General features: G+C 41.3%; 2 protein-coding genes across 4 annotated transcripts in view; both read left to right on the forward strand.

The window, feature by feature from the left end:
• The first annotated feature begins 920 nt into the window (after positions 1–920).
• On the forward strand, positions 921–4,240 carry LOC134872520 (uncharacterized). Of its 2 annotated transcripts, XM_063895869.1 has the most exons (8): positions 921–1,528; positions 1,705–1,819; positions 2,011–2,313; positions 2,426–2,589; positions 2,746–2,889; positions 2,988–3,222; positions 3,343–3,641; positions 3,763–4,240. In XM_063895869.1, the coding sequence occupies exons 1-8, from the start codon at positions 956–958 to the stop codon at positions 4,117–4,119; spliced, it is 2,190 nt and encodes a 729-aa protein (XP_063751939.1). In that variant the 5' UTR covers positions 921–955; the 3' UTR covers positions 4,120–4,240. The 2 variants fall into 2 exon arrangements, with proteins under 2 accessions (XP_063751939.1, XP_063751940.1); XM_063895870.1 differs by lacking the exon at positions 2,988–3,222 and having other exon boundaries at positions 2,746–2,869.
• Positions 4,241–13,683: 9,443 nt separating this feature from the next.
• cblb (Cbl proto-oncogene B, E3 ubiquitin protein ligase) overlaps positions 13,684–23,019 on the forward strand; it is a 37,598-nt gene continuing 28,262 nt past the window's right edge. The window contains exons 1-4 of one of the 2 annotated variants that reach the window (XR_010166779.1): positions 13,684–14,023; positions 14,871–15,048; positions 15,688–15,938; positions 21,454–21,600. Coding sequence is in view for 1 of the 2 variants with exons in the window: in XM_063895172.1 (XP_063751242.1) it covers positions 14,881–15,048; positions 15,688–15,938; positions 21,454–21,600 (566 nt within the window). In the remaining variant the exon portion in view is untranslated. The remainder of the gene's footprint in view (positions 14,024–14,870; positions 15,049–15,687; positions 15,939–21,453; positions 21,601–23,019) is intronic. The other variant, XM_063895172.1, reaches the window with a different exon arrangement.

The raw sequence follows: 23,019 nt of genomic DNA on the forward strand, positions 1-23,019 counted from the left end.
CACCTGGAGGGCAGACTTTGTAATTAAATTCTCTTCTCCTAGTATCAGTCTCCTCCTCCTGCTCTGTCTCTGTCAACTTGTCTGCTGAATATTCACTGCCACTTGCTTCCCTTTCTGTACTTGTCATGCTTTCGCAACTAGCTCCTTCTGTTTCCCTTTCTCTGTCTGCAACATTCTCTGTCGTGCTAGCTTGCTGGTCTCTGGTGCTGGCAAAAAAAGCGCTGATTTTTCTGTCTCCCCCTGAGGCACTTATCCTTTTCATTGTGTCCTTTTTAAAGAAAAGTTTTACACAACATTAACTTTAGATTGCTTTTATTCCATTTCAAGTGTAAACTAGCGACAGTGCGTTATCTATGACTTAGTGACACCTGGGAATGGACTAAAGCTAACTAGCTAGCGATAGCTCGCTAGCCATAGATCATTTTACAAGTTTGCAAAAATAACAACAGCAGCCTTACTCAACTCACTCTGCCACAAATCCTTAATGTCGAGACATCATTACACATTTAATTGAGTGTGAAGATAACTAAATGATCTTATCATTTCAATGATCCTTTCAAGTATCACCAACTTACTCACCTGTTAGTTACAGTGGTATATCCAGCGCGTTCGTCTCCAGTGCTAGTCTCTCCACTGAAGCGCTGTCAGAATGCAGGCACGTTGGAGGGGGCGTGGCCCAACATGTTGCGAATATGGGGCTTGTAGCAGAAGTGACGAATGACAATATAAAACGACTTGATAAAAAAAAAATACTAATGCATTTATTTCAGCTTTATACCATTTCTGTTCATGAGGGTTTGTTGTATTTTTTTTTTTTTTTTCGTGCCGTGAGGTTGGGGGGGCCGGCAGGGTGGCCATACTCTGACCAATGGTGGCCGTGGCCCCCCCTGGCCACCACGTGGCCACGCCCCTGGCTCTAGAGTCTCATGCTAAATCAGCCAAGCACATCAGTTCCATGAAGGTGAAGGATCAAACTCCCTCCGTCGCCGGGGTGTTTCAGCCTGCTAATGTTAGCCAGCTAGCTGATAATGTGTCTGAAGTAGCAGGTAACGTGAACCAGCCAGCTGCTAACGTTACTGCTACAGCCCTTCCAGCTACTAGCGCAACGCCCGTTAGTGTGGATCTGCGCACAGCCTTTGGGTCCACACCAACAATGAAAGCAGAGGTGTTGTGGACTCTCAACACAGTCGCCAAACATCAGTCCTACAATTCAAATGAGAACGTTTCCGATCTTTTCAAATTTATGTTCCCGGATTCAGACATAGCTACCACTTTCACGTGTGGTCCCGACAAAACGGCGTACATAGCCAAATTCGGTTTAGCGGTGTTCATCAAAGAGGAACTGGTGTCCAAAGTCAACAAATCGCCGTTCGTTCTGATGTTCGATGAGAGCCTCAACGAGACTACAAAAAATAAACAGCTGGATGTGCATGTCCGCTTCTGGGACGAGGGACAGGTTCAGTCCAGATATTTGGGCTCCCGGTTTATGGGACATTCCACTGCACAAGACCTGCTGTCACATCTCAAAGTAAGCATAACCTTTTTTACTCTGAATATTTCTCAGTTTATATTGATATCATTTTTGGGGTATACACAGTCCTGTAAAGGCAATGTCACAATGACCAATTAGGCACTTCCCTTAACAATATGTGCTGCTCATCTATTCATCTTATCTTGGGTAATCAAATGCAGCACTTTTTTCAGGAATGTATGGACAAACTGAACCTCAAGGACTTGGTGTCCATTTCAATGGATGGGCCCAGTGTTAACTGGAAACTGTTCGAACTTTTCCAGAAAGATCAAGCTGAGCAGTGCGGAGGTGAGGAGTTTATAGGCCTAATGTTATTTCTGTGTGTGTGGGTGAGAGTGTATGTGATCCATTAGTAATATTAAAGTAAAATAGTAAGTATTTGTAGTGCAGTTTACATTGAATAAACAAGTTCAAAGTGATACAGAGAACTGCTATGGAGAATTTGGTTTCTAATATCAAGTTTGCAATGAAACCCTCAGGTCTTCAGCTCATTTGTGTGGGGAGCTGTGGCCTACACACGCTACACAATGCTTTCAAGTGTGGGTTCACTGCATGGCTGCTGGACAAGTTGCTGAGAGCAATGCACACATTGTTTAACAATGTGCCTGCCAGGAGAGAGGATTACGTCACCGTAACCAAGTCCAGTGTGTTCCCCCTTTCTTTCTGTGCCCATCGTTGGGTAGAAAACCTTCCGGTTGTGGAGAGAGCCCTGGTAGTCTGGCCATCACTTCTTCTGTACATGGAAGCTGTGAAAACAAAAAAACTCCCTAACCCTGGAACAGGTGGGCCCTACTAAAATGCTGTGAATAGGTCTGTGACTGTGTCTTTACCCTGGTGGTGGTGTGGCCTTTTCATAGTTTTTGTTGAAATGTCCTGCCTCTGTCCCTTTCACAGGATCTTATGACACAGTTGCAGCAGCCATAAAGGATCCACTCATTCTGGCCAAATTTCACTTCTACGCAGCACTTGCCAGGACCTTCACGCCCTTCCTAACAAAATATCAAACAGACGAGCCGGTGCTCCCATTCCTCTCCAAGGACCTGACCGAATTGATGATAGTAATAATTTACTTCACGTTATAATAACCAATGATTGGGCTCAATTGATACATTTTGACAATATGGGGCTTTTGGTTTAGAGGTGTAAAAAATGATTGAAGTTGGTGATTAGGAGATAAAGCCGCACCAGACATTTTTGTGTTTGTCTGTTGACAGAGTCTACTCAGACGCTTCATAAAGAGAGAAGTTCTCAACGATATCACTGCCCTGCAGCTGACCAAACTGGATGTCACAGACAAGACCATCTGGCTCAGCCCACAAAACATCAGCATTGGTCTAGGTGCAGAGTCAGTTCTTAAGGTAGTGGGATGTTTTCAAAGATCATTTTACAAATGGTTAGGCGAAACCAGGTCAGTGAAGGCATGTTCTATATTCATGGCTAATTTCTTTCTCTCTAGAGCATTAAAGGTGCAGAGCTCAGGGTGCTAGAGTTCAAGAGAGAGTGCATGCAGGGACTGTGTAACATCATCAGGAAAGTGCAGGACAAAAGCCCCCTCAAGTATCTGACTGTTAGGCAGATGGTGTGCCTGGATCCGTCAGTAATGTATAGAGAACCAGAAAGATGCAGGAATCACATGAAAGGGCTGGTTCAGAGGTTTCTCCAGGACAAACAGCTAACTAATACTTCTGCGGGTAGGAATAAGAGAGGCAAATTATAGGCTACACATGAATTTATTTTCAATCTGATTTTCTGGCAATGCCCAATGATTTATCTATGTTTTTCTCAAATTTTTCTCATCTGTTTTGTCATAGGGGATGTCATACTGCAGCAGTTTGACAGTCTCCTGTCCTTGGAGAGCCGGAGTGAGGACTTCCTCTACTTTGCTCCCATGCAGAAGAGGCTGGACATCTTCCTGAGCAGTGCCATGGAGCCTTATCCAGAGCTGTGGGCCTTCTGCAAGAAGCTGCTCATCCTCTCCCACGGCCAAGCTACTGTTGAACGTGGATTCTCCATCAATAAAGAGGTGGAGTCAGATAATTTGCATGAGGACACTGTGGTCACACGGAGGCTGGTGTGTGACTACATTATACAACATGGAGGTGTTACCAAGGTAAGATGAATCCTGCCTGCACTAGTAATATGCTGTTGACTTAAAAGTTGATAGAATCAACATAGTTGGTCTCTAGAGTTTGTCACTGACTCTGGTTCTCTTTTCCCAACCCGATACCCAGGTTCCACTCAGTAAACCACTACTGACAAGTGTAGCAAGAGCAAGGACAAGGTATCGTATCCACCTTGAGAACGAAAGAAAGAAGAGGGAGGCAAAAGACCAGGCTCTCAAGAGGAAGGAGGCAGAGGACTGTCTGCAGGAGCTGAAGGTGAAGAGGATACGCGTAAAGGAGGTATCTGAGGGTCTGGCTAGGGATGCGGACAGGCTGGCTGAGCAGGCTGAAGCAAAGGCAGGGAGCAAAATGGCTGACCTGATCTCCAGGTCCAACCTCCTGCGGAGAGGCCATAAGGAGAAGTTGGCAGAACTGGCTCTCCTTGATAAAGAGATCGCTGCTAAAAGTGAAGAGCTTAGGAGTTGACTTTGATCTTTATTTTATTTATTGTTGAGTTGATTTTCTTTGTTTGTTGTTCTGGAGTCTCTCTACTCCCCATATTCCCAGCATGGAATAAGCTAGCTAATAAATAGATTTGTCACACCTCTGTTTGACTTGTTGTCTGTTGTTTGTGCTGTGATGCTGTGGTGTTGTACTCACTATTCACTACTGTGCTGCAAGTTACATAATTCTTCCATAAGGCTTTACAGTCCACATTTTCACATTTGTTTGAGAAATAATAACGTTATTAATCATAATAAAGACATTTTAAAAAAAAAAAGTTTTTCTTTGCCGGTATGTCTGTGAAATAGGCCGTGAAATAGGTATTAAGTTTTGACATGAATGGTCTTAAAAAGGTCTGAAAAAGACTTGAATTTGACTTGAAGAAACCTGTAGGAACCCTGTACATAAGATTTTATAGATTGGTAAATGATAATTGGAAAAGGGAAGTTTTTAAAGTGAATGAGTAAATAAATCTGAAACACATTATTGGAAAAAGGGGGAAATTATAGAGATAAGCAAGATCCACTACACTTTTGGTAGAAACTTTTCAGGAGTCAGGAGAACAGGGTAGGAACATTTTAATCATGTTAATCTATTATTATTTCGGAGCCTTTATTGGGGTGTGACTTTGGTAAAGTTAAATTGTGGGAGTTTTGATCTACAGAAGGAGGGATAGATTCAGTACAAACTTGATCTCAGATATGATATTTAAATGAAACAAACTTGTCATAGTGATAACTCCAACATTAGATTACAGACCATGTCAAATATAATTAACCACGTGAATTGAAACCATTATTAAAGTCACTCCCATTTTAAAAATTCTTATTGATTAAAGTTGTAATTATAACATGTTAAAGCTCTCATAGTTTCACACATTATTTTCCCGATTGAAGACTTGAAATATTTTTCAAGAAGAGTAGAATTGATAATTAATAATGGAGGATATTAAGAGCAGAGTCATACAGATCCTAATATGTTTTGATTTAAGATAGTGAGTATGTGAAGAGTATTGGAAATAAGATCTATTAGCTATTTTTGTATGAATTAGGTTATAAAGATCCAGTAGATTAAAAAGGAAGTGATGACTTAGTAATTACTTAATTTAACATGAGGGAAGCAGTTTTTGTTAATGTAATCTAAGCAAAGTATATTGAAGTAAGCAGGGACTGAGATTCTTTAGAAGGTTTCACACAAGGTGCGACACCAGATGTGTGCAATATCTCAACAGTTTTGACATTATATATTGTGGGAATGAAGCTGACGCCTTAGAAGGTCAAAAGGCAGTGACCTACACATCTGGAATATATTCATTGGACAGGTTAATATAAGTAGATTGGAATGTGCATACGTCCGGGACGTCTCTCTACATAACCACAACACTGTCCTAATAGAATGATAAGACATATTTTAAAAATAGTAGTAATTGAAAGGAAACGTACGAGTCTTTTTGTAAAGGAAGAATATGACGGAATAATTAAAGACTCTGCAGAGCACGACGTGACCAGAAGACTGAGACCAAATGACCTTTGACCTGGACTGACAGTGTTTTTTCACAACAGCACTGTTGATGACCGACTCTGGTCTAACGTCTACAAAAACAGGGTTGCTAAAACAACAGGTTACGCCATAGTCATGGTGGGCAACCTCTGCGATGTCTTTCCCAAGATTGTTTTTGTTCCTTCAAAACATGGGGTAGCCTTAGATCACATCTATCAACAAATCACTCTCAGGAAACTCAGGAAAGAGTCAGATCTGCAGAAATGTTCTCTTTCACTTGCCAGTGTTGCAATGCCAGCTTAATATCCACAGAGAGAGAGCTTTTTGAACACCTTGGACAACATTTGAAAAAACACAAGACTGTCATCTGTGTTTTTAAGAACTGCAATTTCAGCAGTAACCTTTATTGAACATTTGCCTCCCACAGAATCTGCAAGACTTTAAAGAAGACCTGCTAAAGAGGTATGCAAGTTCTTCAAATACAGATGATTACAGTGATGTCGATGTTCAGGATAGTAAACTGTCTATTACTGATGATGGTCGAGATGATAATGATGTGAGAGATCTACCAAACCTCATTGAAAAAAAATTGGCTTTGTTGTTTCTTAAACTGGAGAGCACTTCAATGTATCTAACAGTTGTATTGATGAGGTTGTTGAAGAGTTATATTTTATTTCTCATTCAGCATCAGGTCCCATCATCGAAGATATTTTACAGTCCTGTGTGAGGAAGCACAATTGTGAAATTGATGAATCTGTTGTGTCAGACATGGTGACAGAGCTCTGTGAAGCCAACCCCTTTACCTCCACCCTGAGTAGTGGCGGTCCACTTTCTTCTGCCTACAAGAGAAGGGCTTATTTTAAGGAGCAGTTTGCTGTGGTGGAACCAGTAGAGTATGTACTCAGTAGGGAGGAAGATAGAAGCTCCCAGTATGTCCCTATTCTGAAGTCATTGCTTCAGGTTTTGAGCCTAAAAGAGATCCAGGATTTGATCTTGCATGACGGAGAAGCTCAAAGTAATGGTGAAAGTCAGTACAGGGCATTTTCTGATGGCATTTATTATAAAACAAATGAGTTCTGGAGAAGATTCTACCATTGCTATCATTCTCTATGTTGATGACTTTGAGATATGCAATCCTCTGGGCACATCAAGGAAAAAACACAAAGTCACAGCTGTTTACTGGGCGTTAGCTGATGTTCCTGCACTGCTCAGATCTTCGCTGACCTCCATCTTCTTAGCAATTCTCTGCAGGGCTGAGGATGTGAACATTTTTGGTTACAGTACTGTACTGGAGCCACTGCTCAAGTATTTTGTGAGTTTGGAAGAAGAGGGTCTGTATGTCCCAGCATTAGGCAAAAGAGTCAAAAGAACAGTGTTGTGTCTAAAAAATATATTTTAAATAATGAGGAAAAACTAGTTGGAGCAACCTAATTTTTATGAGTAATCAATCTAATAACTTATGTTTATGCTACCAATTATTGAATAAGCATTCATTAAAAATACCTTTAATTGTAGCGGAAATGCTAATTCTCCTAACTCAATGTAGTGTGTTGGTTGAACATAATATCATTAGAAGTTGTCGTAACTCAAAAAGGATTGATGCAAAATGTTGCGTAAATTTTTTTTGTTGAGCCAAAGCATTTGTTTTTAGAGTGTGTCAAAGCATATTCCACTGGGCTAAGGACTGTCCACACAGAGGTGAGCAAGTGAAACTGACTGAAGACAGAAAAATAAACGATGTAGAGGAGTGTAACATCACTCTATGCAAAAGAGTCACCCACTGAAGCAGAAATCTTCATGACGGAGTGTTTTGGCTCAGCTATAATAGACACTGCATGCACACGTACTGTGTGTGGTGAGGAGTGGCTTAATAGCTACATCACTGAACTAAACCAGAAAGAGATAAAGGATTTGAGGAAGACAGAAACACTCAGTCATAGACCCTTTAAGTTTGGAGATGGAAAAGTGGTCTACTCCACCAGGAAACTGAAAATACCTGCAAAAATTGGACAGACTAAGTGTCATATTGAAACTGAAGTAGTACCAGCTAGCATTCCACTGCTTTTGAGCAAAGCCTCCATGAAAAGAGCAGGGACCGTGCTGAATATGGAAAATGACAAAGCAGTGATGTTTAACAAACCTGTACAACTTGACTTCACAAGCTCAGGACATTACTGTGTGAACATTTTGGACAATGAAAAAAAACAACTTTCAGTGTTATGACCAGGTCTTGGCAACTGCTGAGGATGTCACTCAAAAAAAAAAAAAAAAAAAGGGGCATGAGGAAAGCGAGTGTAAAGATGAAAAATTGACAATCTCAGAAGAAATTAATTCAGCAGAAAAACACAAAGTCCTGATGAAGCTTCATAAACAATTTGGTCATGCTTCTGCTGACAGACTGCTGAGGCTGCTAAACAGCTCAGGTAACAAAGATACTGAAGGTAACGTCATCCTACAGAAGATTGTTAATGAATGTGATATATGTCAGAGATACAGTAAGACTAAACCAAAGCCTGCTGTTGGCCTACCACTGGCATCTCGGTGCAATGAGACCGTCGCTGTAGATCCTCATGAACTAGAACCAGGTGTGTGGTATCTTCATATTATTGACCAGTTCACACGGTTTAGTGCAGGCAGCATTCTGAACACAAAGAAATCATCAGTAATAGTGAAGCACTTTGTCCATGACTGGACAAGTGTACATGGTTCATCATGGTTAGAAATAAAGACAACAGCTTCATATAGCCCGTGGAGCAATGGGCTTCTGGAGAGACACAACCAAACACTTACTGAGATCCTAATGAAAGTGAAGACAAGTAACGGTTGTGGCTGGAACACTGCATTGGATTGAGCTCTCATGGCAAAGAACACCATGCAAAATGTCCATGGCTACAGCCCACATCAGTTGGTGTTTGGACAGAATCCTAAACTGCCCTCTGTGCTAACCGATAAACCCCCAGCTTTAGAGGGCACAACAAAAAGCGAATGGGTGGCAAAACACATCTCTGCTTTACATGCATTAAGGAAGGCATTTACAGAAGCAGAATGTTCAGAAAGGATACGGAGAGCACTAAGGAAACAACTACGTCCCACAGATGAGAAATATGAAACGGGCGACAGAGTGTACTATAAGCGAGTGGATTGTCCAGAGTGGAAAGGACCAGGAGTTGTCATCGGTCAGGATGGTGCAGTGGTGTTTGTCAGACATGGAGGGACCTGCATTAGGGTGCATCATCTCAGACTGAGAAAAGTGAATACAGAAAACGAGGATAGAGATTTCCCGAAGGATGATACAGGAAATGACACAGACATTGAGCAAGGACAGGAGATCGCTGACAATAACATAAAGAACACAGAAGAAACTGAAAATGAAGCAGAGCAACACACAAATGACAATACAGAGACACACAGTGGTACAGGGCAGGAAACTTGTGTCAGTCTAAAAACAGGACAAGTTGTGAAATACAGAAAAAGGGACACAGGTATTTTGCACACAGCTAATGTCTTAGACCGGGCAGGCAAAGCTACAGGTAAATACAAAAACTGGTACAATCTACTTCACATTGAGCCCACCACTGAGTCAACTAACATGTCAAACGTTGATAATCTTCAGATAGAAACTACTGTTACTGAGACTTATGGCACTAATGTGTGTGAGCATGTATTTGTAACAAAGGATGTGTCATTTGACTCAGCAAAACAAGAGGAGATAAAGAACTGGAGTGATAACAACGTTTATGAAGAAGTTAGGGATGAGGGACAAAAGTGCATTTCTACCAGATGGGTGTGTACACTCAAAGATGCACTCGTTGGATTAATGCCAAAAGCACGGCTTGTGGCTAGAGGTTTTGAGGAGTTCAAAGTTTCAGAGCTGCAAAAGGATTCACCCACAGGAGCTTCAGAGTCACTTCGGCTACTTTTGGCAGTGATTTGTCAGAGACAGTGGACACTTCATTTTATGGACATAAAATTGGTATTTCTACAGGGAATGGAACTATCACGTGACAGGAAGGAAGGAAGGAAGGAAGGTAGGAAGGAAGGAAGGAAGGAAGGAAGGAAGGAAGGAAGGAAGGAACAATATGGAAGCTCAAAAAGTGTGTCTATGGTCTGGCAGATGCTTCACTCTACTGGTACAACAGAGTCAAGGAAAAAATGCTTGGAGCATGAGAAGAAAGTAGTCTCTTGGGCAGAGACAGTGCTCTGAGGTTGACTCTATTCAGCGATGATTCCTTTAGAAATCTTTCAGATGGAGGTACTCAGGGAGGACACCTAATTGTTCTCATGGGAGAAAATGGAAAGTTCTCCCCCCTTTCTTGGCAGTCAAAGAGAGTCAAGAGAATCGTACGGAGCACACTTGCTGGGGAAACATTGGCAATGTCTGACGGAATGGATAATGCTATCTTTCTGGCTACACTCTTCTCTGAGCTAACAACTGGTGATGCTGAACATACTACACCAATAACCTGTGTTACAGACAACCATTCACTGTTTGATGCACTCAAGTCCACAAAGTCAGTAACTGAGAAAAGACTTCGTCTGGAAGTAAGCAGCATCAAAGAACTTATTCAAACAAAAAAGGTGGAGCGAGTCCTGTGGTCCAACACAAAAGAACAACTTGCGGACTGCCTTGCTCAAAAGGGGGCATCAGCTCTCCAGTTACTCAAGGCACTTGGTGAAGGACAATGGAAACTTGCTTAAAACCAAATATATGCATTTGTGTTACATTTTTTAAATAAAAAAAAAAAAGATGGACTCAATAATACAGGCCAGTTAAAACATGCAATGTTATTGTTTTGTTGTATTGGTGTTCAATGTTTTCTGTTTTCTGTTCTGTGAGTCTCAAGTCTCAATGTTTGAACTCAGTACTGGAAAAGGTGCTTTTTTTGTTTTTAAGAAGAGGGAGTTTGTTACCATGCTTATATTTAAATACAGTTCTAATTATGTTCATGTAACTACATATAAATGCCTCTATATGAGTTGACATAGTAGGAGGAAGTAGGGGCTCTTGAAATGTGAAATAAACAGGAAGTTAGATAGATAGATAGATAGATAGATAGAATCGGAGGATGAAACCCTCTTTATTAGTCACATACATGCACACAGCAGAGCAGACACAGTGAAATTGGTCCTCTGCATTTAACCCATCCTAGTACTAGGAGCAGTGGGCAGCTATTGTGCAGCGCCCGAGGAGCAATGGGGAGGGAGGGTTGGAGGTGTCCGGTGCCTTGCTCAAGGGCACCACGGCAGGGCCTAGGAGGTGAACTGGGACCTCTCCAAGTAGCAGTCCACTTTCCATATTCCAAGTCTGTTCGGGGACCCTACGATTCCCAGTCCAAGCCCCTACTGACTGAGCCACTGCTTGTTGGTTTTGCACTTGGAGCTATGGCTAGCGTCAATAAAGGAGTTTCCTCCTCATTTACCGACCACCAAAACCAAACTCACCATTTATCACTGAGATGTCAAATCTTCTCACAACTTTCTGCACATCCTCTGCCGATGTTATAATTTTAGGTGATATGAACATCCACGTTGACACCCCCTCCTGCCACTTTGCAGCTGAATTTCTTCAACTACTGGACTGCTTTAATTTAAAGCAACTTGTTGATGTCCCCACACACACTAGGGGGCACACCTTGGACCTGGTCATTACAAACTCTGCCCCTCTCACCAACCTGCAGGTGTATGACCTAGGTGTGTCTGATCACATGTCCATTTCGATGGAGTTGTCATACCCATCCAGCCTCTCTAAGCCTAAACGGAATATCCGTTTCAGAAACCTAAAAAGCATAAACCCAGATCTCTTGGCAGCAGACCTTCAGCATCTTTCCACACACTTTTCATCAGCTGACGAAGCAGTGGACTACTACAACAGCCATCTGAGCAGCCTCCTGGACCTCCACGCCCCTGTTAAAACCTGAAAAGTCACCTTCACCCGCTCAGCTCCCTGGTTCACAGATGGGCTTCATAAAATGAGGCAGCAGGGCGGGTCCTTGAGCAGTGCTTCAAAGCCTCTGGCCTCACTGTCCACAAACAAATTTACCAGGAGCACCAACAAAAATAAGCACAGTCCCTCAAAGAAGCAAGGTCACATTTTTTCTTCGATGCCATCAGAAACAGTCCAGGAAATTCCAAGCAGCTTTTCTCCACTGTCAACCACATTCTCAAACCACAATCCCCCCCCACTTACTGGCACTACAGAAGGGCAGTGCAATAAATTCACAGCACCGCCCACAGCACAGAAACTGCCCTCGTAAGAGTCACTAACAACCTCCTCATATCATCCGATGCTGGCTCTCCATCCCTCCTCATCCTCCTGGACCTTGCTGCTGCATTTGATACTGTCAACCATGGCATTCTATTAAACCGGCTCCACCTCACCACTGGACTCAATGACACTGCCCTCAGTTGGTTCAAATCATACCTCACAAACCGGACAGAATACATCTCCCTGGGTCACTCCAAATCAAATCCACACACAGTCACTTGTGGTCCCCCCCCAGTGGTCAGTCCTTGGCCCCATCCTCTTCATCCTCTACCTCATCCCCCCTTGGCCAAGTCATCAGCCGTCACGGAATTTCATTCCACTGCTATGCCGATGACACACAGCTCTATGTAAAGGCCACAGCTGCAACCCCACCCTCATCATCACAGTCATCCCCGTCAAAACTCACCACCTGTCTGGAGGAGATGAAGGTATGGATGGACCACAACTTTCTCCAACTCAACAGCTCCAAAACTGAAGCCATCCTGGTTGGCACCCCTCACCAGACCAAATCATCATCCATAACCAGCATCACCTTTTCTGGCTTCAACATCCCCCTCTCATCAACAGTCACAAATCTAGGTGTAAAAATGGACTCCCAACTCACCTTTGAAGCCCATATCAATCACCTCTGCAAGACCTCCTTCTACCGCCTCCATAACATTTCCAAACTCTGCCCCATTCTCTCCCTCTCAGATGCCGAAAAGCTGGTTCATGCCTTTATTTCCTCCAGACTGGATTACTGTAACGCACTTCTCATTGGGATTCCTAGCAAGAGCATGCAGAGGCTTCAATACATCCAAAACTCTGTAGTTAGGTTCCTGATGAGAGTGTGGAAACATAAGCACATTACCCCCATTCTCCACTCACTCCACTGGCTTCCCGTCTCCACCAGGACAAGGTTTTCCTCCTCACACACCAATGTAACCATGGACATGCTCCCCCCTACCTCAAAGAACTTCTCAAACCACAAAACACAACACGCTCCCTCCGCTCCACTCACCCAAACCTCCTCCACATACCCAGAACCAGACTCAGGACCATGGGAGATAGGACCTTCTGTGCTGCTGCCCCCTGTAGCACTTTGAGAACTTTGATGAAAAGGGCATTAGAAATCTATTATTATTATTATTATTATTATTATTATTATTATTATTATTATTATTAATAATAATAATAATAATAATAATAATAATAATAATAATAATAATAATAACAATAACTTCGCAAATAATGTGGGCCAACACGTCTATCACAAATGATCTATTATTTTATTTGATGTTATATACTGTATGTGGGCCTTTATGTTCTTTTTATAACCTACATATGAGTTTTGTCGGAGAGAGCTGTGATCTAAGATCGTCATTACCAACAGCTGCTTGTCTGTAATTGTTGTGCACAGGACAAATAATAACGTGCTTATTGAAATGTTTGACAAGAATTAAAACGCTCCAGAGGGAAACACTCAGGACCACGTTGTTAATTATTATTATGGCGTCAGCCGTCACTTTGTCCCTGGTGGTGATCCATAGACTGTATATAAAGCTGTTCACTCCGTGTGTCAGAGCTGCCCTCAGTGTGTGGGGGTGTCAATGCGTTGCTCGGTTCCTGGAAAATATTGCTTCATACTCCCACTGACCTGCCTCCCACTAACAGAACCGGAAGCTCCCGCCATGCCTTCACATTAAAGGAAGAACATGTATCATCGTTGAGCGGAATGGTCTTTAATGGGGAGATAACAACACAATTAAACTGACACAATTAATTTAACAGCACATTTCAATAAGATATGTGTATGTAGAGCAAAATGTTGATTCAGTGTAGCTTATATTGTGTTCGTAGCTGTGTGGAGGCTTTATTTTGAAATGTGCAGCTGGATGTGTGTTTATGATAGCTAGCTTCACACTGAGGGGCTGTAGGAAACACACTGTAGACTGGAGAGCGACAGTATCTGAACTGCTTTAAAGACGTCAAAGAACATGGAGGGTTGTTCTAAGTAAGGAATTACGCACTGGATACTTTCTGCCTCTCACCACCTCTGGACCTGCGGACACTCCTTTATTGCGTGCGCTGCATGTGGACCAAGTGGAGCCGGGATCCCAGCAGACATCCCCTGGTGGTTTAGTAAGTTAGGACTTGTGTTTTTCCACGCTATTGATCTATTCTGTTAGTTCCTGTTTAAAACACCCACTGTAAGGACCGCTGGTGCTGGGCGTCTCGCGCTTGTGTGAGATGTATCATTAATGTTAGCCCAGTCACAGTAAAAGGGGGTAGGGGGGACACCACTGATTTGGTGTAAAAGAGCAGCACTCTTTTACACCAAATCAACAAAACAAGACCAGCAGACCAAGCCCACACAGGAAACAAGATCCAGGTTTTGGAACCCGTAGATTAATTTCTTTCTTTTAACTTAAAAAAGCACCAACATAATAAGTAGGGGTTTTTTTTAAAATCTGCTGACAGTTTTAATGTGACATATTGGTTTGATAATGACATGATCATCAGTGGACAAAAGCGCTCCCGAGGGAAGACAATAGAAAGCCTTTAGGAAGGGGACACTGTCTTGTCAAAGACCAGAAACACACATGCAAGGAGTATACATCGTTTTAACATTTAACAAAAGTTCTTGTTTCGTATAGGTTTAGTCGCTGCTGGACTGTAGGTGAAAGTATGTTTCTGAATAGTCATACCAGGACATTCTATAAACATGAACATCTGTAGAAAAAGACCCCTACCTAACAGGCCGAGCACAGAAACAGGCTACTGCTGATAAAGCTGACTTGAAGTTACTCTTGTTAAGGCACAACGAGTTTCCTGTAAAAGGAGAGAAATTCTGTCTAAAACACAATTGACAACTATACTCAGCCAGAAAACTAATAGGCAAAGAGTGACTGGATAGGAAGCAATCCACAGGATAACTGTATCTGGTACACGTTGAAAAATGTCTCTTATCATTCATTGTCTGGCACAGTGTATAGGACATGGCAACTGCTCTCAGTGGCCGAAACCCTGGGGGGAGAGGACCGAACCGAAGCAAGGGCCGGATTTTAGGAATCATTGATGCTATCCAGGATGCAGTGGGGCCCCCGAAACAAGCAGCTGCTGACCGGCGGACTGTGGAGAAAACATGGAAACTCATGGATAAAGTGGTAAGTTGGTAGTGATGAAGCTTGTCTGCTGCATGGTGGGAGGCTCTTTGTAATAGACGCAACGTGGAAGGTGGAATAAATGCTAATGGAGAGTTACAGTACGTGTTCTGTGTGTATTCAATACATGCAAATATATGTTTCATATCCTCTGGTGTTCTAAATCAAGGATGGTACATAATTGTGTATAACACTATGATAACTCTTTGTTGATGTGACCAAGAACACTGATTTGTTCAACTTTATTCCATCAGATACTAAATAAAGATATTAAAGTAATATGATACGATATGGTATACTTTATTGTCCCTGTAATGAAATCTGTTCCGGAATCTGTCCTGCAGTTCTAAAAATAAAAAAATCAAACATTCTACATGGTACGAAATAAAATAATTTGACACATGTCGTAAAGATTATAAGTCATTTCCATAATAGCTGACTCTTTACATTGTTTACCATAGTGACATTTTAGAGTTTGCCATTGAGCAGAGTTTAAAGAGTTTAAATTTCAATCAGCTAATGAGAGTCAATCAATGTGATGCAGCTTGGTTGTAGTGCCTTCCCAAATGTTTTATGTGCTAAACAAAACTAAGTGTAAGAACATCAAGCAAGCAGTAATGAATGGAATTTCTTTTGCCACAGGTCCGTCTCTGCCAGAATCCCAGACTCCAGCTGAAAAACAGTCCACCGTACATCCTGGATATATTACCTGATGCCTACCAGCACCTGCGGCTCACACTGGGAAAATATGAAGAGAACCAGAGACTCACACAGCTCAGTGAGAATGAGTTCTTCAAAATCTACATTGATAGCCTTATGAGGAAATCTAAACGGGCCATCCGACTTTTTAAAGAGGGAAAGGAGAGGATGTATGATGATCAATCACAGGAGAGGTAAGAGAATGCTTTTTTTTATCTCGGTTACTTTTTATTCTTCCCTTTTTCACGTTCAGACGGTCACTGATTTGACCAACTTTGACCTCACAATTGAAAACCACTTTACACAAATTCTTAATCTCCTTCAATAGACCAAGGAGTAGTCTGAACAGTACTGATGGAGCTGGTTCAATCCTGGTGGAGCCGCGAAGGCCAACAGACTTGACTTTATAGAGCGGTAGCTGGGGGCCCCTCTCAGTAAAGGAGTTTTCAGAGATGATTAACCTGTGACGCCTTCCTGGCAAAAGAGTTAAAAGGGAGTTAAATAGATGGTCTGAAAGTAGTTTGAAATATAAGGCTATAGATCTGTTGATTCTGATGGTGATGGTGATGATGATGATGATGACGATCCTAAGTGAGTACCCCAGGGTTACATGAAGGAAATACACAGATTTGGGTTTGTGGCCTGTAACCATCTGGCATGTGTTCTTTTGTTCAATCCTCCCACTGTGATGGAGATGTGTTAGACATGACCCTGAGTGACTCACATTAAAGAGAGTGGGAGGTGGAGATGGAAAAGAAGAAGAGGAGAGTCAGAGGGAGAATAGAGAGCAGGGGCATATTTAGCGGACAGTAAATGTTGCATTCAATTTTGGTTATCTGTGTAAAGCAGCCTCTGCTGCAGCACTTAATCATAGCATGCATTTCAATAATGGCATGGAACTGTATCACTGGGATAGTCCATTTTCAGACATTGATGCCAATTTTAAGTCAAAATATAACTTCCCTTTCCCTCACCACTTGTTTAGATTATCACAACATTTTCTTTGTGCTTGCATCCTTTTTCTTTAACCTGGTTCTGAATGCATATTGGAAATGTTTTGTGAACACATGTATTGACTTGAGCAGTGAGTTATATGAGACATGTTGAAGTGTTTAATAGTAATGAGAAAGAATATGTGACTTCTGTTCTTTAAAGCTCTCATTAATTAAAGTTGTGGTAAAGTAAACTGTTGTGCAGAGCTACAGAGGATTTAGGGTGTGAGGCTGCATAGATTTAGGAGCTCTCTGCTGCCATGTGCAGAGATCAGGGAAAATCCCTGCGCGCATTACATCCTGTTCATACATTTCTTCTCTGGTTGAAAGACTGCCCCAGTCAATTTTCGATCTATCTGTGTGTTCATGGTGTTTACAGTAAACACTACATATTGGTGCTGAACTTACAGTGAAAAACATAAATGTTGCGAATTAAAGGTTTTCTATTCTGGATATCGAAGGTGAATCACTTGATCACTTACGTTTACGTTGCAATTTAGCAGTTTGAGGTCACAAGCCATTTCGAGATTTAAACTGCAACTATTTTCATCTACTCAAAACAACCCTCCTGCCTCCGAATTTTTAAGGAGGCATGATGTCTAAGGCCCTGCTGTTTTCAAGGCTGTGTTGGGGCTTGTCTCCTGGTCAACAGGAAGCCCGTCTTTCAGTGACCTAAAATGTAGTCATGTTTTTTAAGAGATTAGATATTTTCTTAATTTTAAATACACACACATACCAACATTATGGCAATTCCCTTATTTAATTAAACGTACTGTCCATTGTTTATTACTTACTTACTATTAACTCAAAACAGTCTCTACTCCTTGTTAACATGATCATGTAGAGTGACCCTACATTTTTAAAGACACATTGGTTGTGTAAGCAGGAGGAAATGTGAAAATAGAAACTGAAATCTTTCAGTTAAATAGACCACATCAATATAATAAAAGATTGCAAAAGTATATGATTTTAATCCCATTGCGCTGTTAATTCTTTGTTATTTGAACCTCAGCAGTGCTTGATCAGGGACAGTCTTAGTGTATAAATCATGATTTACACTACACACAATATCCTTTGAAATAAAAGGGAACTTTTTTTGGGAAGATACAGCATAGTGATCTCACATCTGGTAAGACATCTGTCTCCAGGGACACAGGGACCCATCTGTGGCCTGCTGTGTCTTTGTGTCATCCTATCAGCACAAGTCTGTTTCATACACTTGATTACCAAAACTTATCTTCAGGGCTTCACCCTTCTTTAATCCGTCTGATGGTCTTACTTCACCCCTGACCCTGAAATTATATTTTCCACTTAAGCCTGAAACTATTTGCTTGCATTGCCGCTTTTGAATTCAAATGCCTACGAGTCCTTCATGTTAGTCTGAAGCCTTTTAATCAAACACATTGGTTTCCTTAACTTAATATTTTCTAAAACAAACCTTGGGCTCACTAACACCTTGGCAATGACTGGAATTTGACTTTCTGCATTAGTAAAAAGGTTTCAGTGCAGAGACTGTGTCCCTCACCAACGTGAGGAAGGACATTATGGTCAACAATGCACGGTGGCATACAGTAAATGGCCCAAACAACTGATTTGTTCTTTTTTCGGAGTTTCTATTTACCCCCGGGTGTGAAAAGTCACAAAGCAGCTATTCCGAAATCCGAAATCCTTTATTCGTCCTGCAGTGGAGACATGTATGATGTTACAGCAGCAAAGGCACAGGACAGACAAAAGGCAAAAGTAAAAAGACTAGACTTGCATTCATCAGAAGAAATGAGATTTTGCAGCCCAAGCCGACAACTCTATTAAAGATGGCTGATGCCACAGAGTCATAGAATGTCTGCAGGAGGGCCCCCTGCACCCCAAAAGACCTGAGTCTCCTCAGCAGGTCTGCTCTGTCCCTTCAACATCTGTTCTCTGGATGGCCAACTGATTCTTTAGTTTGTGAAAAAGGAAGATCTTATTGTTTTAACAACATCATTTTTCGCTTCCGCAAATTACTTCCACATGTGAACCTGGTTGAAATGCATGAGAACTATTTGACATGTGTGTCTTAGTTCCACTCCAGATAAATAACTACACATCCAAAACCAGATCTAATGTGTGCCGGGTGCAGACAACATTGTTACGAGTGCCACTAACATATGCCTTCTTTATTCAGCCAGAGTAATCTCAGATGAAAACTTTTCTCAGCAGAGGGACATGCATCCCCAGCAGAAAATGACAGAGCTGTGGCTTTCATAACTCACTGCAGCAAAGGATCCATTTACAGTGCATAGATCATATGCTGAGGTCAAGCTGCTCAACATTGAGATGAAATATCCATCTGCTTCATACATCTAACTTACTGTAGTAAAGGTTGGCTCAATTTGTCATTTTCCTGGAAGATCCTATGGCTTTTTCAGTAAAGGTGCATGTCTCTTCCATGCCCTGCTGATAAGAACATATCTGCAGAGATTTGGAGAGCAGAGCGTTCTACAGGCGGCGTGACACGCATGGCCCTTGCAGCTTCTTAAAGTGATTGTTGCAATGTGAGGTGCAGGTTTTTTAACAAAGAAACAAATGTTAGTGAGGGAGTGTTTGCTTCCTCACAGTGGTTGTCTCTAAATCAGCAGAATTAAAAGTGCACTAAATTTTGCCAGGAAGCAGAGTGTTACAAGAAAATATTTCCTCCCTTCTCAATCCATCTACTCACCTGCCCCTATCTGACTGTGAATAACCCCTGAGTCATGGTGCAGAGACATGTGGAGAAGCCTCCTCAGTGGGAGGTCACTTTGGTTCTCCTATTAGCTGTATTTTAGACATTAAGAATAAATGAAGAATAAAAATTAATGGAATGTTTCATGACTTTAAAGTATCATCTTTATCTAGCAAATCACTCATTTGTGATGTACTTACACTGGAATGACCATTGCAAGAGGCAATGACTGAGGCCCTGTCCGCTCTGCTGAATGTTAAGCTAAATTATGCAAATGTATGCTGTTTAACTAATATTCATTGTGCTTGATTATGATTAACTTTGGACAATGATAACACAACTAAAACTCACTCATCAGGAAATAATAATAATAATAATAATGATACATTTTATTTTTATAGCACACTTCACAATGCTTCTCAATTCTGTGAGGGAAAAGTTATCTAAGAAACATATTCAATAAAATACATTAAAAACTAGGGAGCTTTCAAAAAAAAAATGTAATAGCATAAAAGGTAAAAAAATAGGAAAGAAAAGTTGAGGTCAGTAAAACGCGGTGCAGAGCAGGTGGATCTTTTCTTAAAAATCAGATTCACTATCACGTGATATAAAACAAAACTTATTTTGCTTCAGCCAAATAAAACACTGAGCAATTATCCCCTCTATATGCAAAGTTTTCTCTCTTAAGTGAAGCTGTCAGCATCTTCAGTTGTGCTTTGCAACAGTCAGCTAACTGTTCATCATTTAATGCTAATGTTTTTAACTTGCTTTACCGAGCATTGACACAGCTTTTATTTCATTATATCTTTACCACGTTTTACTAATTCAGGAGTGTCAGTCAGCAGCTTTAACAGAGCAGGGCTTCTCAAACACGCCACACACACACACACACACACACACACACACACACACACACACACACACACACACACACACACACACACACACACACAGGAAGACAACAATCGTCCCTCGATTCGAAAATTCTGTGCATAAATGAAACACTATGAGTTTTAAACTATTGAAACTTCTTATTGTTGCGTTACATTATGTACTTTATATCACCATTCACACATACAACCAGGAGGGTTTGCGCCCCAATTTACTTTATTATGGTTACTAACTCTGAATTACTTGACATGTTTACAAATCCAGAAAGAAGAGTATGCTGTTTGCTTTAGAAGGACTTTTGGATAATAACATTACTGAGTAGTTTCTTCTTCTTATAGTTACTCACTGTCCTCATTTGCAACATGTCTCTGTCACTTATTTTGTTACACCATATGCAAAAGCTTGTGTGTGTGGTAAGAGACGGAAAGTAAACAGAAAGGAAGTGCTATGTCATAAATAACTTGACGCAAACGACATTGAACCTGGCCATAGCCGGCTATCAGTAGAAGAGCACTTTGCAACCATGAATAAATGATGCCTGTTCACTTTTAAATGTAGCATTTAGACCAGGTTTTTGTGGAGAATAATAATAATATTTCTCCTACAACATTTTTGTTGTGGTTGCACTGTTTTTTTGCCACAATAAAAAATAACCATTTGAAATAAATTATAATAGACCTTCATCCTATAATCACGGTCATTTTGCAACATCAAGCAACATCCACACATTGCAGCAGCAGATATAACCAAGAGACATAACCGTAGTAGTGGAGTAGTGATAATGGTATGAGATCATGTGTGTTTTACCACACATTTTGAGGGATACAACACCGTTAACACAAGACAGTTTTCCATGTTGTCATGTTCCATGTTACATGTGACTGATGTGATAAACAACACTTTACAAAGGCCTTTTTGTGTTACTTGTTTCCCTGGCTTAGAGACATGTTTTAATATTTGTACCGTTTATTTAGATTTGCTTTCGTAAATCCTTTCTTTCAGTTGATGTATTGTATATTGGGCTCAGATAGTGTCAGAGAATTTACCACTTTAGGTAAATCTGCACCTAACTAAATGTGCAATGTATTAGATATAACCATTTCTCTTTCGTGGCCTGCTCTTCTGCAGGAGGAACCTGACAAAGCTGTCTCTGATCTTCAGCCACATGCTGGCGGAAATAAAAGCCATCTTCCCCGGAGGACAGTTCCAGGGCGATACGTTTAGGATCACCAAAGCTGATGCTGCTGACTTCTGGAGGAATTTCTTTGGGGAAAGGTAAGCTTCAACTCATCGAGACTTCTCCTTTGCAGCCTTTATTGGTGAAGCAATATTTCATTTAGAAGGACAAGGAGAAGCTGTGTGAGGATCTTCATGATCTCTGTGTGGGGAGACATTTCTCTTCTATATAACCAGGATATTACTACTTCCCTACCACCAGTGATGGGCAAGTTACTTCCAAAATGTAATACAGTACATATGACTTATTACTGTCTTTTTAAAGTAATAAGTTACATTACATTATTACTGTCTCTGAACTGTAATGCGTTACACTACTTTTGCATTACTTTGAGTTACTTTCACCAAAATAACCTCTAAAGTATGGCTTTAAATGCTAAAATGTAGTTTATTGCAGCTCATTAATTAAAGCTATCTATGGCAGTATGCTGAAATTAAACTCATGCTCTGTTTAAGTGGGCTGAATAATATGTGATACCGGTAACATGACGTCTCTGTGTGTTATTATTAACATGTTAGTGGAGCCTCTGCACGGCCCTGTGACCTGCTGTATATGAACGAGTCTCTGTTCAATGTTAGCTCACCTTGTCATTGGTGTGTTAACTGGGATTTGGCTGACAAGCTTTCTAAAAGCTGGCGATTCCAGAGAGGACAGAGGTTGCATATCTTCAACACTGAGTCTCTTAACTTCTCGGGGTTCAAGCAGCAGACCGAGAGAATGTTACCTTCTGTTGGTTTGCCCTGCGAGCACTCGTGTGTTTTTCTTTTCTCTGAGCCTGGAGCTCTCCATTGTGAGCCTGCAGCTCTGCATTGTGAATCTGTTTCTGCAGCCCTCTTAACCAATAGTAAGCAGGCTTACTGAGTGACTATTCTACCTGCACAATTGTTTCTCTGGTGTCAGAATGTCTCGCGATGTTTGTGAATTCTTAGAAAAAAAACACCACATCATTTCGGGTTAAAACGTGTCGTAACTGCGTTACTGAGAATTGTAACGGGTATTATATTACCCACATTTCAGAAGTAATGCGTTATATTACTGCGTTACAGCAAAAAGTAATACATTACTGTAACTCCATTACTTTTGTAACGCGTTACACCCAACTCTGCCTACCACTGAGACTTCAACTCATGTATGCTGTTTCTTAAGATAATGACCCGTACACACACGCACACACACAAACATAAGTGCATAAGTGTGCATGTAGATGCCTTAGTGTGCTTAAAATAATTGAGTGATCTTTATTAGCTGCTAGTGCCCCTGACTGTTAACGGGGTGTAGTGATGTGCTGTAGGTGAATGCATATCCTATGTGATAAAGCTTTCTTCATGGCCCTAGAGTTTTAGTTCTAGTCCTAACCATTGCCTCTCCTTTCCTCCCCGGTCTCCCACTGGCAGTCATTCCAAGCATTCAGTGCTTTTTAGGTCCCCAAGACTTTATTTCATATATTTTGCATTTTA

This window comes from Eleginops maclovinus, chromosome 11, assembly GCF_036324505.1.
Source record: "Eleginops maclovinus isolate JMC-PN-2008 ecotype Puerto Natales chromosome 11, JC_Emac_rtc_rv5, whole genome shotgun sequence".
Taxonomy (NCBI): Eukaryota; Metazoa; Chordata; class Actinopteri; order Perciformes; family Eleginopidae; genus Eleginops; species Eleginops maclovinus.